Genomic DNA, 20,505 nt, shown 5'->3' on the forward strand with positions numbered 1-20,505 from the left:
TTGCAAAACAACGTTTGGGGTCCCATTTCTCCTTTTACTCTTGTGAAAATACAAAATTGGAAATTGTGGAAATTTTTTTTTTCATGGCTCTACTTTATAAACTTTAGTGAAACACTTGGGGGTTCAAAGTTCTCATAACACATCTAGATAAGTTCCTTGAGGGGTCTAGTTTACAATATGGGGTCACTTGTAGGGGTTTCTACTGTTTAGGCACATAAGGGGCTCTGAAAACGCAACGTGATGCCCACAGACCATTCCATCAAAGTCTGCATTCCAAAACGGTGCTTCTTCCTTTCCGAGGTCTGCCATGCACCCAAATAGTGTTTTACTACCACATATAAGGTATCAGTATACTCAGAAAAAATTGTACAATAACTTTTGGACTCCAATTTCTCCTTTTTCCCTTGGGAAAATAAAAAATTGGGGTCAAAAATATCATTTTTATGAAAAAAATATGATTTTTTTTATTTTTACGGTTCTACATTATGTACTTCTGTGAAGCACTTGGGGGTTTAAAGGGCTCACCACACATCTAAATAAGTTCTTTAGGGGGTCTACTTTCCAAAATGGTGTCACTTCTGGGGGGTTTCCACTTTTTAGGTACATCAGGAACTCTCCAAATGTGACATGGTGTCCGATCTCAATTCCAGCCAATTTTGCATTGAAAAGTCAAACGGCACTCTTTACCTTCCGAGCTCTACCATGTGCCCACACATTGGTTTACCCCAACTTATGAGATATTAGATAAAAAGCAAAGAACCGAATATATGGAATTCAAAAAATTATTATATAAAAGAAAAATTAAAAAGACAAGTATTATATGAGAAAAGATATATCTGTATTAAATATAACTGGTAAAAAAGTGGCACTATAAAGTGTGCCTGTACTTGGAGAAATAATAGATATGTGCTATAAAATAATCATATATATATATGTATATATATATATGTATATATATATATATATATATATAAGATAATATTATAATAAATATAGCACAATAGCGAACGGACACAAGAGAAGGGGAAATTTGGAAACAATTGTATAATAACAGACCAATTAATCACTTGGACCACACGGCGTGCAAACATGCATATAGAGACACATATATGTATATAAATACAAATAACCAGCCAAAATTGTGATGAAAATATATTATTATACACTCCAAGACATATATAAGTGTGTAAGCAAAAATTGGTGTGAACTCAATATAAAATATATGCGAAAAAAAATAAATATATATATATATAAAATGTATATACGTGATCATGTGACAAACATACCAAAAATATATACACTAAAACATATATGTGTGTAAAATACCTGCCTCAGTGCAGAAAAATATATCCATATATGTATATACAGTGGGGCAAAAAAGTATTTAGTCAGTCAGCAATAGTGCAAGTTCCACCACTTAAAAAGATGAGAGGCGTCTGTAATTTACATCATAGGTAGACCTCAACTATGGGAGACAAACTGAGAAAAAAAAATCCAGAAAATCACATTGTCTGTTTTTTTATCATTTTATTTGCATATTATGGTGGAAAATAAGTATTTGGTCAGAAACAAACAATCAAGATTTCTGGCTCTCACAGACCTGTAACTGCTTCTTTTTTAAGAGTCTCCTCTTTCCTCCACTCATTACCTGAAGTAATGGCACCTGTTTAAACTTGTTATCAGTATAAAAAGACACCTGGGCACACCCTCAAACAGTCTGACTCCAAACTCCACTGTGGTGAAGACCAAAGAGCTGTCAAAGGACACCAGAAACAAAATTGTAGCCCTGCACCAGGCTGGGAAGACTGAATCTGCAATAGCCAACCAGCTTGGAGTGAAGAAATCAACAGTGGGAGCAATAATTAGAAAATGGAAGACATACAAGACCACTGATAATCTCCCTCGATCTGGGGCTCCACGCAAAATCCCACCCCGTGGGGTCAGAATGATCACAAGAACGGTGAGCAAAAATCCCAGAACCACGCGGGGGGACCTAGTGAATGAACTGCAGAGAGCTGGGACCAATGTAACAAGGCCTACCATAAGTAACACACTACGCCACCATGGACTCAGATCCTGCAGTGCCAGACGTGTCCCACTGCTTAAGCCAGTGCATGTCCGAGCCCGTCTGAAGTTTGCTAGAGAGCATCTGGATGATCCAGAGGAGTTTTGGGAGAATGTCCTATGGTCTGATGAAACCAAACTGGAACTGTTTGGTAGAAACACAACTTGTCGTGTTTGGAGGAAAAAGAATACTGAGTTGCATCCTTCAAACACCATACCTACTGTAAAGCATGGTGGTGGAAACATCATGCTTTGGGGCTGTTTCTCTGCAAAGGGGCCAGGACGACTGATCCGGGTACATGAAAGAATGAATGGGGCCATGTATCGTGAGATTTTGAGTGCAAACCTCCTTCCATCAGCAAGGGCATTGAAGATGAAAAGTGGCTGGGTCTTTCAACATGACAATGATCCAAAGCACACCGCCAGGGCAACGAAGGAGTGGCTTCGTAAGAAGCATTTCAAGGTCCTGGAGTGGCCTAGCCAGTCTCCAGATCTCAACCCTATAGAAAACCTTTAGAGGGAGTTGAAAGTCCGTGTTGCCAAGCGAAAAGCCAAAAACATCACTGCTGTAGAGGAGATCTGCATGGAGGAATGGGCCAACATACCAACAACAGTGTGTGGCAACCTTGTGAAGACTTACAGAAAACGTTTGACCTCTGTCATTGCCAACAAAGGATATATTACAAAGTATTGAGATGAAATTTTGTTTCTGACCAAATACTTATTTTCCACAATAATATGCAAATAAAATGTTAAAAAAACAGACTATGTGATTTTCTGGATTTTTTTTTCTCACTTTGTCTCCCATAGTTGAGGTCTACCTATGATGTAAATTACAGACGCCTCTCATCTTTTTAAGTGGTGGAACTTGCACTATTGCTGACTGACTAAATACTTTTTTGCCCCACTGTATGTGTGCCACAGGCCCCTATGATTGGTTGCATTCACATAGGTTAAATACTAATTGGCTGCGTTTGCATAGATTGAATACTATGTGCTCACAGCACATGTAAAGACCGTCAGGCTCCAAGTAAAAAAAAAAAAAAAAAAAATATATATATATATATATATATATATATATATATATCAATACGTGAGTGGTCACTACCTTCAAGGGTCCGTTCCTCCAAGTACAGCGCACACCGACGCGCGTTTCAGATATAATCCTTCGTCAGAGGGTTTTCTCCAAGTACAGGCACACTTTGTAGTGCCACTTTTTTACCAGTTATATTTAATAAAGATATATCTTTTCTCATATAATACTTGTCTTTTTAATTTTTCTTTTATATAATAATTTTTTTAATTCCATATATTTGGTTCTTTGCTTTTTATCCAGTATTCCGAATGGTCTGCCATTCATGATCTATAGCGGCCATATTTAACTTTTATTCTTGTAATATATTGTATTGAATTTTAATTGTCTGTTATTATAGTTAAATATTTGGTTTGCTATTTTGTTCACTTTTATGAGATATTAGCGTACTCAGGACAAACTGCACAACAACTTTTGGGGTCCAATTTCTCTTGTTACCCTTGGGAAAATAAAAAAATTGGGGGCAAAAATATAATTTTTGTGAAAAAATATGATTTTTTACTTTCATAGGTCTATATTATAACTTCTGTGAAACACTTGTGGGTTTCAAGTGCTCACCACACATCTAGATTAGTTCCTTAACGGGTCTACTTTCCAAAATGGTGTCACTTGTTGGGGGTTTACACTGTTTAGGCACAATAGGGACTCTCCAAATTAGACATGGCGTCCAATCTCAATTCCAGCAGATATTGCATTGAACAGTCAAATTACGCTTCTTCCCTTCCGAGCTCTGCCATGAGCCCAAATACGGCATACTCAGGACAAATTGCACAATAACTTTTGCGGTCCATTTTCTCCTGTTACCCTTTGGAAAGTAAAAAAAATTGGGATCGTAAATAATTTTTTTGTGAAAAAAAGTTAAATGTTCATTTAAAAAAAAAAATTTGAATTTAGAGTCCTCAGTGGTTGATACCTTTTAATGGCTAACTAAAAAGATGGTAACAAATTTCAAGCTTTCGAGACTACTCAGGTCTAGGGTTGAGCAACATTTCCTTTTTTGAGGTCGAGTCGGGTTTCAAAAGTCGGGTCGAGTGAAATCGGCCGATCTTATTGAAAAGTCGGGTCGGGGATAGGCCGAAACACGAAACCCAATGCAAAGTCAATGGTAAATTATTAATCTGGCTTAATGTCACCTTACAATAGCAAGGTGACATTAACCCTTCATTACCCCATATCCCACCGCTACACGGGAGTGGGAAGAGAGTGGCCAAGTGCCAGAATAGGTGCATCTTCCAGATGTGCCTTTTCTGGGGTGGCTGGGGGCAGATGTTTTTAGCCATTGGGGGGCCAATAACCATGGACCCTCTCCAGGCTATTAATATCTGCCCTCAGTCACTGGCTTTACTACTCTGGCGGAGAAAGTTGCACGGGAGCCCACGCCAATTTTTTCCGTGATTTAACCCTTAAATTTAACAGCTAGAGTGCCGAAATTTTGCACATACACACTACTAACATTAGTAGTGTGTAGTGTTGAGCATTCCGATACCGCAAGTATCGGGTATCGGCCGATACTTGCGGTATCGGAATTCCGATACCGAGATCCGATACTTTTGTGGTATCGGGTATCGGTATCGGATCCATAGTAATGTGTAAAATAAAGAATTAAAATAAAAAATATTGATATACTCACCTCTCCGGAGGCCCCCGAACATCACTGCTAGTAAACGGCAGCCTTCTTTGTTTAAAATGAGCGCGTTTAGGGACTCCCATGACGTCACGGCTTCTGATTGGTCGCGTGCCGCTCATGTGACCACCATGCGACCAATCAGAAGCCGCGACGTCATTCCTCAGGTCCTAAATTCCTAGAATGAGGAGTTTAGGACCTGAGAATGACGTCGCGGCTTCTGATTGGTCGCGTGGCGGTCACATGAGCGGCACGCGACCAATCAGAAGCCGCGACGTCATTCTCAGGCCCTAAACTCCTCATTCTAGGAATTTAGGACCTGAGGAATGACGTCGCGGCTTCTGATTGGTCGCTTGGCGGTCACATGAGCGGCACGCGACCAATCAGAAGCCGCGATGTCATTCTCAGGTCCTAAACGCGCTCATTTTAAACAAAGAAGCCTGCCGGTTACCCGCGGTGATGTCCAGGGGCCTCCGGAGAGGTGAATATATCAATATTTTTTATTTTAATTCTTTATTTTACACATTAATATGGATCCCAGGGCCTGAAGGAGAGTTTCCTCTCCTTCAGACCCTGGGAACCATCAGGATACCTTCCGATACTTGGTGTCCCATTGACTTGTATTGGTATCGGATATCGGTATCGGCGATATCCGATACTTTTCGGGTATCGGCCGATACTATCCGATACCGATACTTTCAAGTATCGGACGGTATCGCTCAACACTAGTAGTGTGTAATATGCAAAACAAAGGGGGATATGACATGGTTTACTGTATGTAAACCATGTCTCATATCATGTCGGGTTTAGGCAGGAGAAATGAAAAGCCAGCAATTGAATTACCGGCTTTTCAATATTATCGCGCTGAAGTAAATATATATATATATATGTGTCTCTATGACATATATATATATATATATATATATAAAACGAAACCCGACTTTAGAGTACAGATCGCCGACCACCGACCCGATCCCAGAGTGGGATCGGGTCGGGTTTCATGAAACCCGGCTTTGTTAAAAGTCGGCGACTTTTGAAAAGTGCCGATCTGTTTCCCTCAACCCTACTCAGGTCCCATTTTTTTAAAAAACATTCCAAAAATTCCAGTGAAGCACCTGAAGTGTTACTAAACTTCTTAAATGCGAATTTGAGCACCTTGAGTGATGCAGTTTTTAGAATGGTGTCACATTTGGGTATTTTCTATCATATAAACCCCTCAAAGTGACTTCAAATGTGATGTGGTCTCTACAAAAAAATGGTGTTGTAAAAATGAGAAATCGCTGGGCAACTTTTAACCCTTATAACGCCCTAACAAAAAAAAATTGGTTTCAAAAGTGTGCTGATGTAAAGTAGACATGTGGGAATTGTTACTTATTAATTATTTTGTGTGACATATTTATGTGATTTAAGGGCATGAAAATCCAAAGTTGACAAATTGTGAAATTTTTTAAATTTTCACCAAATTTCCATTTTTTTCAAAAATTAACACAAGTCATAACAAACAAATTTTACCATTATTATGAAGTACAATATGTCATGAGAAAACAATGTCAGAATCACTGGGGATCTATGGAAGCGTTCCAGAGTTGTAGCCTCATAAATGGACAGTGGTCAGAATTGTAAAAATTGGCCTGGTCATTAACATGCAAACCACCCTTGGGGGCAAAGGGGTTAATAACCTGAGCCTCCAACTTTAGTCTTCAATACTTCTCTTATGCTGCACGGGTTCTTTGGAATGAACTACTCTGGGCAATTCAATTAATTTCACAATTTTAATACTACCCTAAAAACGCATTTATTTAGACTATCCTATGTTAGGTGTCGAGTTCAAGCCGCTGAACAGGGGAAATCTCGAACCATGTCCGCTGCTGTCTCCCATTCTCCCCCAGCTGCAGTGGAGTCTGCTCAGCAGAGACGTCGGTCCCAGCATCTGGCTCAAACTGATACTGTGTGTCTACTAACAGCTGCTGTCCCAGGTTCAGCCTTTGTAACTAGCATTGATCAGCGGCGAGCAAGTGTTCCAGGGACTAAGTCTAGCTTTTTGTCTACTGATCATGCTCGTGAGATAACTTCTCATTGGAGGTCAAAGGTCACATGCTCAGGTCCTGTAGCGGCTCAGATTGGACCTCTAGGAAGGTCCCGGAAGGCTGCATCTATAAAAGGTTTGCATTGCCACTCGGCCATGCGCTAGTATAAACCTGACTAGGTGTATGAGTGCTGAGTGTTTGAGACTGGTGAAAGCTCCTTAATGACCGCCAACCCGTTGGTTGTTGTTTGGGTGTTAGGGTGAGAGGAACAAACCATCAGCGCTATATCTAGGCAGCACAGCCAACTTTATACCACCGGTCAGTGTAGGGTGGGATTTCCCGCTTGGACTCAGCATCTGACTAGGGGCATCCTCAGGTGTGGGCTCAAAAGCCACCAAGGGTCAGAGCGGGTCCAATCACCAGTATAGTGGGGGTGAATCATAGGGATCCCATTAGATTCTACCCGCTGCACTCTGTAAATGCTAGCAGGGCTCAGCGTATTTTCAGTGACTCTGTGAATCAACAGAGTTTGCTTCCATTCACACGGGGTGAAGTTTAACCCACGTGTGCACAAGCGTTCATCCACCATCTTGTTCTGCCATTACTTAGCAGCAGGTTCCATCTCTGCACGGTGGACCCCGGGCTGCGAACACACCACATATCTCCCTTTATATTATTTGATACAATCTTTATCTGTACTTATACAAACACTGGCTGGTGACTGATTCATTCAGCAATATTTTAATACCTATTTATTAAGTTTGATGGAAGAACTTTCCAAAGTATTTTTAAATGTCATGAAGTCTTACAGTTATCATGTTACACATGAGATTACCAAAATAAAAGACTAGAATACTTTGCATCACTCACTAATGAAAGTAAGAATGTTGATGTAATTATTATTAATAATAGTAGTGGTAGTAATAGAAGTAGCAGTAGCAACAGTAGTACAAGTAGAATTTATAGTAGCAATAAAAACTATGTAAAGCAGTTAATACAAGAGAAGATAGTATTCTGCTACAGATGGATCTGGATAAGTTGGAAACTTGGGCTGAAAGGTGACAGATGAGGTTTAACAATGATAAATGTAAGGTTATACACATGGGAAGAAGGAATCAATATCACCATTACACACTGAACGGGAAACCACTGGGTAAATCTGACAGGGAGAAGGACTTGGGGATCCTAGTTAATGATAAACTTACCTGGAGCAGCCAGTGCCAGGCAGCAGCTGCCAAGGCAAACAGGATCATGGGGTGCATTAAAAGAGGTCTGGATACACATGATGAGAGCATTATACTGCCTCTGTACAAATCCCTAGTTAGACCGCACATGGAGTACTGTGTCCAGTTTTGGGCACCGGTGCTCAGGAAGGATATAATGGAACTAGAGAGAGTACAAAGGAGGGCAACAAAATTAATAAAGGGGATGGGAGAACTACAATACCCAGATAGATTAGCGAAATTAGGATTATTTAGTCTAGAAAAAAGACGACTGAGGGGCGATCTAATAACCATGTATAAGTATATAAGGGGACAATACAAATATCTCGCTGAGGATCTGTTTATACCAAGGAAGGTGACGGGCACAAGGGGGCATTCTTTGTGTCTGGAGGAGAGAAGGTTTTTCCACCAACATAGAGGAGGATTCTTTACTGCTAGGGCAGTGAGAATCTGGAATTGCTTGCCTGAGGAGGTGGTGATGGCGAACTCAGTCGAGGGGTTCAAGAGAGGCCTGGATGTCTTCCTGGAGCAGAACAATATTGTATCATACAATTATTAGGTTCTGTAGAAGGACGTAGATCTGGGGATTTATTATGATGGAATATAGGCTGAACTGGATGGACAAATGTCTTTTTTCGGCCTTACTAACTATGTTATGTTACTATGTTATGTTAATAGCAGCAATTGCTAAATATGCATTTTGATAATTAGAGAAGCTATTTAATATCTTGGTGACTTACCTCATTATTAATCCAAACTATATCTAAAGGTGAAATATTCAGTTGCTGATCTGGTGGAAGGGATCCATCAAATGTCCCAACAGTTGCTGTGAGTCCTTGTAGTGTGTCTCCTCCTGCAGTATTATGATGTCGTTTAGTTATAAAATTAAGAAAATCTAATGTCTCAGGTATTTCACCTTTATCATTAAAACATAGTTTTCCCGTCTTCAGATCATTGATGCATAATAGCTTCATGTAATGTCTCAGCTACAACATAAATACAATAACTATTTAGCAATGTTTTTCTACAAGTTCTATAAAGTGACAGTAAAATCTACACAAGTGCAGTATATACTGTAATATAATGATTCAAATGTAACTTGTCTGCTTTGTTTCAAGATGAAGTTGTAAAGCAATGCCATGAAGGAAATGAACAAGGATGAGGAGCAGATTGGAGGACTGAATTGGAAGCAGGACATTTCATAGTTTCAAAGCTTTTAAGGTTCAAGGTGTTTGGCTATGTGCACACGTTGCCGTTTTGCCTGCGGATCCGTGGCGTTTTTGATGCTGCAGATCTGCAGCAGTTTCCCATGCGGTTTACAGTACCATGTAAACCTATGGAAAACCAAATCCGCTGTGCACATGCTGCGGAAAAAACCTCGCAGAAACGCAGCGGTGTTGTCAATTCTTTGTGCGGATCTGCAGCGTTTTTGCACCCATTGACTTGCATTGAGTCGGCAAAACCACAGATGTAAAAAAGATCTGCGGTTTAGCTGCGGATGAAATGCTGCAGATCGGGAGGAGGGAAGTGTGCAGGCGGTGAATGTGTGCGTGTATGTGTGTGTGGGGATGGCGGGGCTGTCCGGGATGTCGGGGGTCAAAAGGGTCTGTGTGGGGCTGTCCGGGGTCTGTGCAGGGCTGTCCAGGGGTTTGCGGGCTATCCACGGGTCTGTGCAGGGCTGTTGGGGGTCTGCGGGGCTGTCTGGGGGTCTGTTTGTGTGCAGGCATTGTCCAATGGGACTACAAGTCCCATTTGGCTATGCCAATTAAAAAAAACACATACAGTACATACAACATACTACATCCAACATACAACATATAGTACATACAACATAAAGTACATACAGCACATACAACATATAGTACATACAACATACAGAAGATACAACATACAGTACATACAACATATAGTACATACAACATACAGAAGATACAACATACAGTACATACAACATACAACACACAGAACATACAGTACATACAAAATGCAACATACAACATACTACATTACAGTACATACAACATTCAACATACAGTACATACAATATACAGAACATACAGTACATACAACATACAGTGCATACAACATACAGAACATACAGTACATACAGTACATACAAAATACAACATACTACTTTACAGTACATACAACGTACAGAACAAACAGTACATACAACATATATTACATACAACATACTACATACAGTACATACAACATACAACATACAGTACATACAACATGCTACATACAGTACATACAACATACAGTACATACACCATACTACATACAGTACATACAACATACAGAACATACAACATACACACATATACAGTACATACAACATAGAGTACATATTCACCATCACCTTGATCCCCGAAGCCATTGCTCACCTGTAAAAAATATTAAAAAATAATAAACAAACAATATACTCCCTGATCCGCAGAAATCCAATTAATATAAGTGTCCCATGACGATCTCCCATGGAGAGCTGCCACATTAGCTGATGCCATTGCTCTCCAGGGGCTCCGGCAATACAATGACAGCAGATATACTTCGGCCCTGTATCCCTTTGCCGCTGTGAGAAATGATTCCTACTCTCACTTGCAGCACTGATGTGTGGGAAAATTCCCACTCAGCTTTGCCATAAAGTGAGAGCCTGAACTAGGTAACCTCTTCAGTGATGCGCTGCAGGAGCCATTGTCTCCTGTCAGTTCATCACTGGGAGGCCCTATACAGTAGAGCAGTGACATCACCTGATGTCACTGTTCTACAGGGGAGATCATCGTGGGACACTCATTAATTGGACTGTGCCGGACAGGGAGTATATGGTTGGTTTAGTATTTTTATTTTTTGCAGGCCATCGAGTATGGTAAGTATGGTGAAATTAAGAATATTAAAATACTTTATTCTTGCTGTGTCTTTATTTTTTTAACTCTTTCACTACTGTAGGATTAATAATGGATAGGTGTCTTATTGACGCCTCTCCATTATTAACAGGGCTTAATGTCACCTAACAATACAAAGGGGTAGTAAGGTGACTTATTACCCTATATCCCACAGTTACACAGGAGTGGGAAGAGAGGGGCTAAGTGCTAGAATTGGCGCATCTTACAGATGTGCCATTTCTGAGGTGGCTGGGTGCTGGTATTTGTAGTCGGGGGCAAATATCTATGGCCCCTCTTTAGGCTATAAATATCAGCCCACAGCTGTCTGCGTAGCCTTTCTGGCTATAAAATATAGGGGGACCCCACGTCTTTTTTGGGGGGTCTCCCTATTTTAATAGCCAATAAAGGCTACGCAGACAGCTGCGGGCTGATATTCATAGCCTGCAAAGGGGCCATGAGTATTATACTATCTATATATCTATCTATCTATCTGTCTATTTGTGTGTAATTTAGTGTGGGCTGGAAAAATGTAAAAGAGGAGGTTGGACAAGAAATTACATCACAAATCTTTTCTTTGTTCAATAATAGAGCTTTATTAAGCTTTCAAAATGCATACAAATCTGCATAAAAAACACACCTAAAACGCATCAAATATGCACCTGCATTTTCTGCCTGGAGGTGCGGATTTAGTGCTGAAAAATCCACAGGCAAATCTGCAACGTGTGCACATAGCCTTTAGGGTTGGCGGATTGCACTAAACAAAACAAAAAATTTACAGGATGTCTTTCACGGCCAGTGCTCTCTGTGCTACTGTGCCTTCAAGTGTAAAGGTGGACAGGTGACTTGAAGTCCAGCTGTCTGTCGGTTTCTGCTGTGAGCCTTAAAGTACTGCACAACCTCGGTCTTCCGTCTACCGGTATCTGCACTTCAGCTTGGAGGGAGCCCACTCACAGCTCTCCTCCAGCTCTTTACTCTCCTTTGCTTCTTTTTCCTCCTTCATGCTCTCTACAGCTTGTTCTTTCCTTTTTCTCTCTCCTTTCTAGGAGCTGCAGCACCTCACGTGGCTGCACGGTCCCACACCTTCCTCACATGAGCTGCAGATCTTCTCATCTGCACGGCCCCTTTCCTCTGTCTCCCTCACAGACTGACTGACTCTACTTTCCCTCCAGCCAGAATGTATATAGGGGAGCCCCCCACAAGCTGGATCAGAGCTCCCACTTCTGGCTTGGAGTAAGAACATGTTGTATGCTTGTGATAATCTGATAAAAGGAATCCTTCCTCGCTTCCAAGCATGACATCACTCTCCCCGTAAGGAAAGCAATGCCATTGTAACAACCAGTAACCAGGGGTGTTACGCTAGCACCGATCATGGATATTTAACCACTCTGATGCAGCTGTCAGTAGCGACCGCGTTATTCTAATAGTCTCCATGGAGACCCCCAGCAACAAGATGGCCATGGGGTCCTTCAGGGACCTGCAGGGAGGTGGCTTGTCAGTGCCTGCTGAAAGCAGGACCTGAAATGCCTCCTTCCCTGCCTGTCAGATCCTTGATCTGATACTCAGCAGAGCTAATTGTCAGATCAGCAATCTAACATTATATAATGATGGCAAATACTGCGACAATGTAAAAAAGTTTTAAAAAAATTATAATGTATAAAAATATTTTTTTTAAATCCCCAAATAAATAAAAAAAATTTTTACCAATAAATAGATTTATTTATGTAAATAAAAAAAACAGTAAAAGTGCACATATTTGGTATCGCCACGTCCATAACGACCTGCTCTATAAAACTGTCCAACTAGTTAACCCCTTCAATGAACACCGTAAAAAAATTAATAAATAACAAGGCAGAAAACAATCCATTATCATCATACCTCTGAATAAAAAGTGCAATAAAACATGACAAAAAAGACAGATGTAAAAAAAAAAAATGTTACCTCTGAAGACATCATCTTATCCTGCAAAAAAAAAGCTATCATACAGGTCCATCAGCAGAAAAATAAAAAAGTTATAGCTCTCAGAATAAAGTGACACAAAAATAATATTTTTTTCTATAAAATAGTTTATATTGTGTAAAAGCGCCAAAAGATAAAAAAATATAAATGAGGTATCACTGTAATTGTACTGATCCAAAGAATAAAGCTGTCTTACCAATTTTACCACATGAGATACGGTATAAAAAAAAATCAATTCCTGAATTGCTGGTATTTGTTCATTCTGTCTCCCAAAAATCAGAAAAGAAAGCAATCAAAAGATGTCTTGTGCCCAAAAATTGTACCAATAAAACACCAGCCCGTCCTGCAAAAAACAAGCCCTCACATGACTCTGTCAGCTGAAATATGAAAACATTATAGCTGTGAAAATATGGTGATGCAAAAACTAGTTTTTGTAATAAAAAAACCTCTTCTAGTATGTGACAGCAACCAAACATAAAAACCCGATATAAATCTGGTATCGCTGTAATGGCACCGACCCGAAGAATAAAGTCACCTAATAGTAAAGGAATGGCGTAAAAAACAAATAAAAACAAGTCTTCACCTACTGTTGATTTTTTCACTCTGCCTCCCGAAAATCGCAGTAAGGCTTGGCGCACATTTATCCTGAACTCTGCGCTGAGTGCTTACACTGATGTTCCCGTGTAAATCTCTGAAATACATGATTTACACACAACCCCTGCCAGAAAATTCCCTAAAAGGAGGCTAATGGAATCACTGTGGGCTCCATATGACCTGTGATCTGGCGGTGTCCATCTTCTTAGGATTGCACAAATGTGCCGTTGGCCAGTTTTGTACACTTCTGAAAAAAAGGACATCACAGAACAGAGGCCAGATGGAGTCCAGAGTAACTCTGCTGCCTCATTATAGTGAACGGATCCCTCGGGGGTTTCATCTATCACATCACATGGAGATTTAGATGGAAACCCCAAAGTAAGTGCTCAGCGTAGAAAACCAGATAATTAAGTAAAATGTTCCCAATGAAAGCTTCCACTCAATACACGAAGAAGCAAGCCCTCACTCAGGTCTGCCATCTGTTAATGGAAATATATGGGGCATCTACGTTACTGGCAGTAAAAAGGCTCTCGAAAACCAAAATGGCTCCTAACAAGTCAAAAGAAATTCAACAAATTCTCTGCTCTCAAATCCAAATGCCCTCTCCATTCTGAGACCCAGTGTGCCTAAACATTTAGCACCCATATATTTGGCATTTCTGTAGTGATGAGAGCCTGCCTAATTTACATGCGCATCTCCAGAAACATGGGCTGGGCATAACGCCCTGGTGACTGGAACGTACTGGTCACAACAGCGTACTTGTCACTACAACGGCAGTTTGCAATTTCAACTCAGAAGCGTCCACTGCTGCTTTTTACGGGAAAACACCCATGGAGTCAAAATTGTCACTACATCTGTAGATAAATTCCCAAAGGCCTATCATTTACAAAATGGGGTCACTTGAGGGGGAATTCTGCTTTTCTAGCACTTAGGGGCTCTTTATATGGAATACCGCTCTGTCCCTCTCGAGTCACTCCGTATGGCAAAGCAGTACTGTACAGCCACATCTGGGGTATTTCTACATTCATAAGAAATTGTGAGACAAATTCTGGTGCCATTTTTACCCATTTCCTAGTGTGAAAATGTAAAACCTGGGGCTAACACACAATCTTCGTAGTAAAAATGTAAATTACTTTTTCTTCACTTCCCAATGGTATAAAAGTTTGTGACACATCTGTTGTGTCAATATAACCACTACACCACTAGATGAATTAATTAAGATGTTTCATTGGTAAAATGGGGTCACTTATAGGGAGATTCTTCTGTTATGGCACCTCAGGGGCTATGTCCATGTAATATGGCGCTACTTCCCTTCTGAGCCTTGCACTGTGCCTCAAAATAGTTTTTGACCACATGGGGTATTGGTGACCTCAGGAGAATTGCATAGCAAACTTTAGGGTCCATTTTCTCCTTTTGCTCTTGTGAAAATACAAAATTTGTAGTTAAAAATGATTTTTGGGAAAAGTGAGATTATTTTTCACAGCTTACAGACATAAACTTCTGTAAAGTACCTGGGGGTTCAAGGTGCTCAATACTCATCTAGATAAGTTCCCAAAGGGGTCTAGTTTCCAAAATGGTGTCACGTGTGGGGGGTTTCCACTGTTTAGGCACATCAGGTGCTCTTCAAACGGGACATGGTGTCCGCTAATTATTCCATCAAATTTTTCATTCCAAAAGTCAAATGGTGCTCCTTCCCTTCCAAGCCCTGCTATATGCTTAAACAGTGGTTGTCTCCTTACTCAGAAGAAATGGCACAACAAACTGTATGGAGTAATTTCTCCTGTTACCCTTATGAAAATGCAAAATATGGAGCTACAATAGCTTTATTTGGAAAAATTTGATTTTTTTATTTCTACGGTTCTATGCTATAAACTTCTGTGAAGCACCTGTGGGTTCAAGGTGCTCATTACACATCTAGACAAGTTACATAAGGGGTCTAGTTTCCAAAGTGGTGTCTCTTGTGGGGGGTTTCCACTGCTTAGGCACATCAGAGGCTCTTCAAACGCGGCATGGTGTCCGCTAATTTTTTCTTCAAATTTTGCATTTAAAAATTCAAATGGGGCTCCTTCACTTCTGAACCCTGCCGTGTGTCCAAACAGTAGATTTCCGCTACATATGGGGTATCAGCATGTCTAAGAGAAATTGCAGTAAATGTTTATTTTTTCCATCAACATTCCAAAAATTCCTCTGAAGTACCTGAAGGGTTAATACACTTCTTGAATGTGGTTTTGAGCACCTTGAGAGAAGCAGTTTTTAGAATTGTGTTACTTTTGGGTATTTTCTGTCATATACGTCCCTCAAAGTCTCTTCAAGTGTGAGGTGGTCCCTAAAAAAATGGTTTTGCTAATTTTGATGTAAAAATGAGAAATCGCTGGTCAACTTTTATCCCTTACAACTTCCTAACAAAAAAAATTATGTTTCCAAAATTGTGCTGAGATGCTGAGATAAAGTAGACATGTCGGAAATGTTATTTATTAACTATTTTGTGCAATATGACTCTGACTTAGGGGCATAAAGATTAAAAGTTTGAAAATTTGCGACATTTTTAAAATTTTGGACAAATTTTAGTTTTTTCACAAGTCATATCAAAAATTTTGTAACGCTATCATAAAGTACAATATGTCACGAGAATACAGTCTCAGAATAACCAGGATCCGTTGAAACGTTCCAGAGTTATGTCCTCATAACATGACAGTGGTCAGAAAGGTGAAAACAAGCTAGGTCTCAAAGGGGTTCATGTAAATGCAGCAATACATTACTCCCATCCACAAGGTCATTAACAAAGAGGTTGAAAAGAATTGGTTCTAGCACAGATCCCTTGATTTCTTCTGTACGGGCCCCTCAGGGGCATTGCCAATATGACATGGCAACTGAAAAGCATTCCAGTAAAATCTGTACTCCAATATGGCATGATTCCCTTCTGAGCTTTGCACTGTACCTCAAAAAAGGTTTTAGACCAAATTTGGGGCATAGGAGAACTCGGGAGGAACTGTGTAATAATTTGTGCTCTCCATTTCCTACTTTTACCCTTTTTGAAAAGTAAAACCTTGGGGCAAAGCAACATGTTTGTGAAAAAATGGTAATTTTTCATTTTCATAGCCCAATGTTATACAATTCCGGTAATCAACTGAGGCTTAAAATTGGTCAATACACCCCTATAAGAATTCCTTGAGAAGCGTAGTTTCCAGAATGGGTCTCCTTGCTGGGTTTTTATCCTGTTTTGGCTTGTCAGGGGCTCTTTAAGTGTGGAATGGTGTTTCCAAGCTATTCCAGCCATTCAAGTAGCGCTCCTTCATTTTCTAGCATTCCATATGCTTAAACAGTAGTTTGCGACCGTATATGGACCATCCTCGTACTCACGAAAAATTGCAAAACAAATTGTGGCGTCCAACTTATCTAGCTACTCTTGTAGCACAATTCTATACTATTACTTGAATCAGCTGTGGCTTCACAATGCTCACGGTACCCTTAGGCCGGGATCACACATGCGAGAAACACGTCCGTGTCTCGCATGTGAAATCCAAGCTGTGGCGCCGGCACTCCAGAGCGGAGCATGCGGCCGCATAGCATTACATGGAGCCGCACGCTCCGCTCTGGAGTGCCGGCGCCACAGCTTGGATTTCACAAGCGAGACACGGACGTGTTTCTCGCATGTGTGATCCGGCCTTAGATGAATTCTTTGAGGGGGTCTAGTTTCCGAAATGAGTTAACTTGTGAGGGTTTCTTACTGTTTTGGCAAGCAAGGGGCTCTTTAAATGCATCATTGCATCAACAGTCTATTCCAGCCATATGGGTGCTTTCAAATTCTAATGGACCTCCTTCCCTTCCAAACCTAGTCATGCACCAAAAAGACGTTCTCCATCATGTAGGGGGCATCAGCGTACTCAGGAGAAATTTTACAACTTATTCCATTGTCAATTTTCTCCTTTTACCTTTGAGAACATGAAAAAATTGGTACTGAAGCAACAGTTTTGTGGAAATTAACTAATTTTTCTTTTTTAGTTTCCACTTTGTTTTAGTTAATGTGAAGCATCTGAAGGGTTAACAAACTTCCTAAATGTGGGTTTGAATCCCTTATAAGGTACAGTTGTTTTTAAATGAGATTTAATGATGGGCCCCAATCCAATGTAAGGCTGATGTCTGAATTCCTGGGTGAATGTGGACACCTCTCTCTGCATTTTCTGTATATTGTATATGGACTGGAAGTGGCTGCTCCATATGGAGGTAACATAGTAACATAGTAACATAGTTAGTAAGGCCGAAAAAAGACATTTGTCCATCCAGTTCAGCCTATATTCCATCATAATAAATACCCAGATCTACGTCCTTCTACAGAACCTAATAATTGTATGATACAATATTGTTCTGCTCCAGGAAGACATCCAGGCCTCTCTTGAACCCCTCGACTGAGTTCGCCATCACCACCTCCTCAGGCAAGCAATTCCAGATTCTCACTGCCCTAACAGTAAAGAATCCTCTTCTATGTTGGTGGAAAAACCTTCTCTCCTCCAGACGCAAAGAATGCCCCCTTGTGCCCGTCACCTTCCTTGGTATAAACAGATCCTCAGCGAGATATTTGTATTGTCCCCTTATATACTTATACATGGTTATTAGATCGCCCCTCATTCGTCTTTTTTCTAGACTAAATAATCCTAATTTCGCTAATCTATCTGGGTATTGTAGTTCTCCCATCCCCTTTATTAATTTTGTTGCCCTCCTTTGTACTCTCTCTAGTTCCATTATATCCTTCCTGAGCACCGGTGCCCAAAACTGGACACAGTACTCCATGTGCGGTCTAACTAGGGATTTGTACAGAGGCAGTATAATGCTCTCATCATGTGTATCCAGACCTCTTTTAATGCACCCCATGATCCTGTTTGCCTTGGCAGCTGCTGCCTGGCACTGGCTGCTCCAGGTAAGTTTATCATTAACTAGGATCCCCAAGTCCTTCTCCCTGTCAGATTTACCCAGTGGTTTCCCGTTCAGTGTGTAATGGTGATATTGATTCCCTCTTCCCATGTGTATAACCTTACATTTATCATTGTTAAACCTCATCTGCCACCTTTCAGCCCAAGTTTCCAACTTATCCAGATCCATCTGTAGCAGAATACTATCTTCTCTTGTATTAACTGCTTTACATAGTTTTGTATCATCTGCAAATATCGATATTTTACTGTGTAAACCTTCTACCAGATCATTAATGAATATGTTGAAGAGAACAGGTCCCAATACTGACCCCTGCGGTACCCCACTGGTCACAGCGACCCAGTTAGAGACTATACCATTTATAACCACCCTCTGCTTTCTATCACTAAGCCAGTTACTAACCCATTTACACACATTTTCTCCCAGACCAAGCATTCTCATTTTGTGTACCAACCTCTTGTGCGGCACGGTATCAAACGTTTTGGAAAAATCGAGATATACCACGTCCAATGACTCACCGTGGTCCAGCCTATAGCTTACCTCTTCATAAAAACTGATTAGATTGGTTTGACAGGAGCGATTTCTCATAAACCCATGCTGATATGGAGTTAAACAGTTATTCTCATTGAGATAATCCAGAATAACATCCCTCAGAAACCCTTCAAATATTTTACCAACAATAGAGGTTAGACTTACTGGCCTATAATTTCCAGGTTCACTTTTAGAGCCCTTTTTGAATATTGGCACCACATTTGCTATGCGCCAATCCTGCGGAACAGACCCTGTCGCTACAGAGTCCCTAAAAATAAGAAATAATGGTTTATCTATTACATTACTTAGTTCTCTTAGTACTCGTGGGTGTATGCCATCCGGACCCGGAGATTTATCTATTTTAATCTTATTTAGCCGGTTTCGCACCTCTTCTTGGGTTAGATTGGTGACCCTTAATATAGGGTTTTCATTGTTTCTTGGGATTTCACCTAGCATTTCATTTTCCACCGTGAATACCGTGGAGAAGAAGGTGTTTAATATGTTAGCTTTTTCCTCGTCATCTACAACCATTCTTTCCTCACTATTTTTTAAGGGGCCTACATTTTCAGTTTTTATTCTTTTACTATTGATATAGTTGAAGAACAGTTTGGGATTAGTTTTACTCTCCTTAGCAATGTGCTTCTCTGTTTCCTTTTTGGCAGCTTTAATTAGTTTTTTAGATAAAGTATTTTTCTCCCTATAGTTTTTTAGAGCTTCAATGGTGCCATCCTGCTTTAGTAGTGCAAATGCTTTCTTTTTACTGTTAATTGCCTGTCTTACTTCTTTGTTTAGCCACATTGGGTTTTTCCTATTTCTAGTCCTTTTATTCCCACAAGGTATAAACCGCTTACACTGCCTATTTAGGATGTTCTTAAACATTTCCCATTTATTATCTGTATTCTTAGTTCTGAGGATATTGTCCCAGTCTACCAGATTAAGGGCATCTCTAAGCTGGTCAAACTTTGCCTTCCTAAAGTTCAGTGTTTTTGTGACTCCCTGACAAGTCCCCCTAGTGAAAGACAGGTGAAAGTGTACAATATTGTGGTCGCTATTTCCTAGATGCCCAACCACCTGCAGATTTGTTATTCTGTCAGGTCTATTAGATAGTATTAGGTCTAAAAGTGCTGCTCCTCTGGTTGGATCCTGCACCAATTGTGAAAGATAATTTTTCTTGGTTATTAGCAGAAACCTGTTGCCTTTATGGGTTTCACAGGTTTCTGTTTCCCAGTTAATATCCGGGTAGTTAAAGTCCCCCATAACCAGGACCTCATTATGGGTTGCAGCTTCATCTATCTGCTTTAGAAGTAGACTTTCCATGCTTTCTGTTATATTTGGGGGTTTGTAACAGACCCCAATGAGAATTTTGTTACCATTTTTCCCTCCATGAATTTCAACCCATATGGACTCGACATCCTCATTTCCTTTGCTAATATCCTCCCTTAAAGTGGACTTTAGACAAGACTTTACATAGAGACAAACCCCTCCTCCTCTCCGATTTTTACGATCCTTTCTAAACAGACTGTAACCCTGTAAGTTAACTGCCCAGTCATAGCTTTCATCTAACCATGTCTCGGTTATTCCC

At 40.4% G+C, this 20,505-nt stretch overlaps 1 protein-coding gene across 1 annotated transcript in view; it reads right to left on the reverse strand.

Moving 5' to 3' along the window:
* The window catches only part of LOC138657482 (vomeronasal type-2 receptor 26-like), a 121,619-nt gene that overhangs the window by 20,018 nt on the left and 81,096 nt on the right, over positions 1 to 20,505 (reverse strand). Inside the window, exon 3 of the mRNA XM_069745270.1 lies at positions 8,772 to 9,017. Coding sequence (XP_069601371.1) covers positions 8,772 to 9,017 — 246 coding nt within the window. The remainder of the gene's footprint in view (positions 1 to 8,771; positions 9,018 to 20,505) is intronic.

Source organism: Ranitomeya imitator, chromosome 1 (assembly GCF_032444005.1).
Source record: "Ranitomeya imitator isolate aRanImi1 chromosome 1, aRanImi1.pri, whole genome shotgun sequence".
NCBI lineage: Eukaryota > Metazoa > Chordata > Amphibia > Anura > Dendrobatidae > Ranitomeya > Ranitomeya imitator.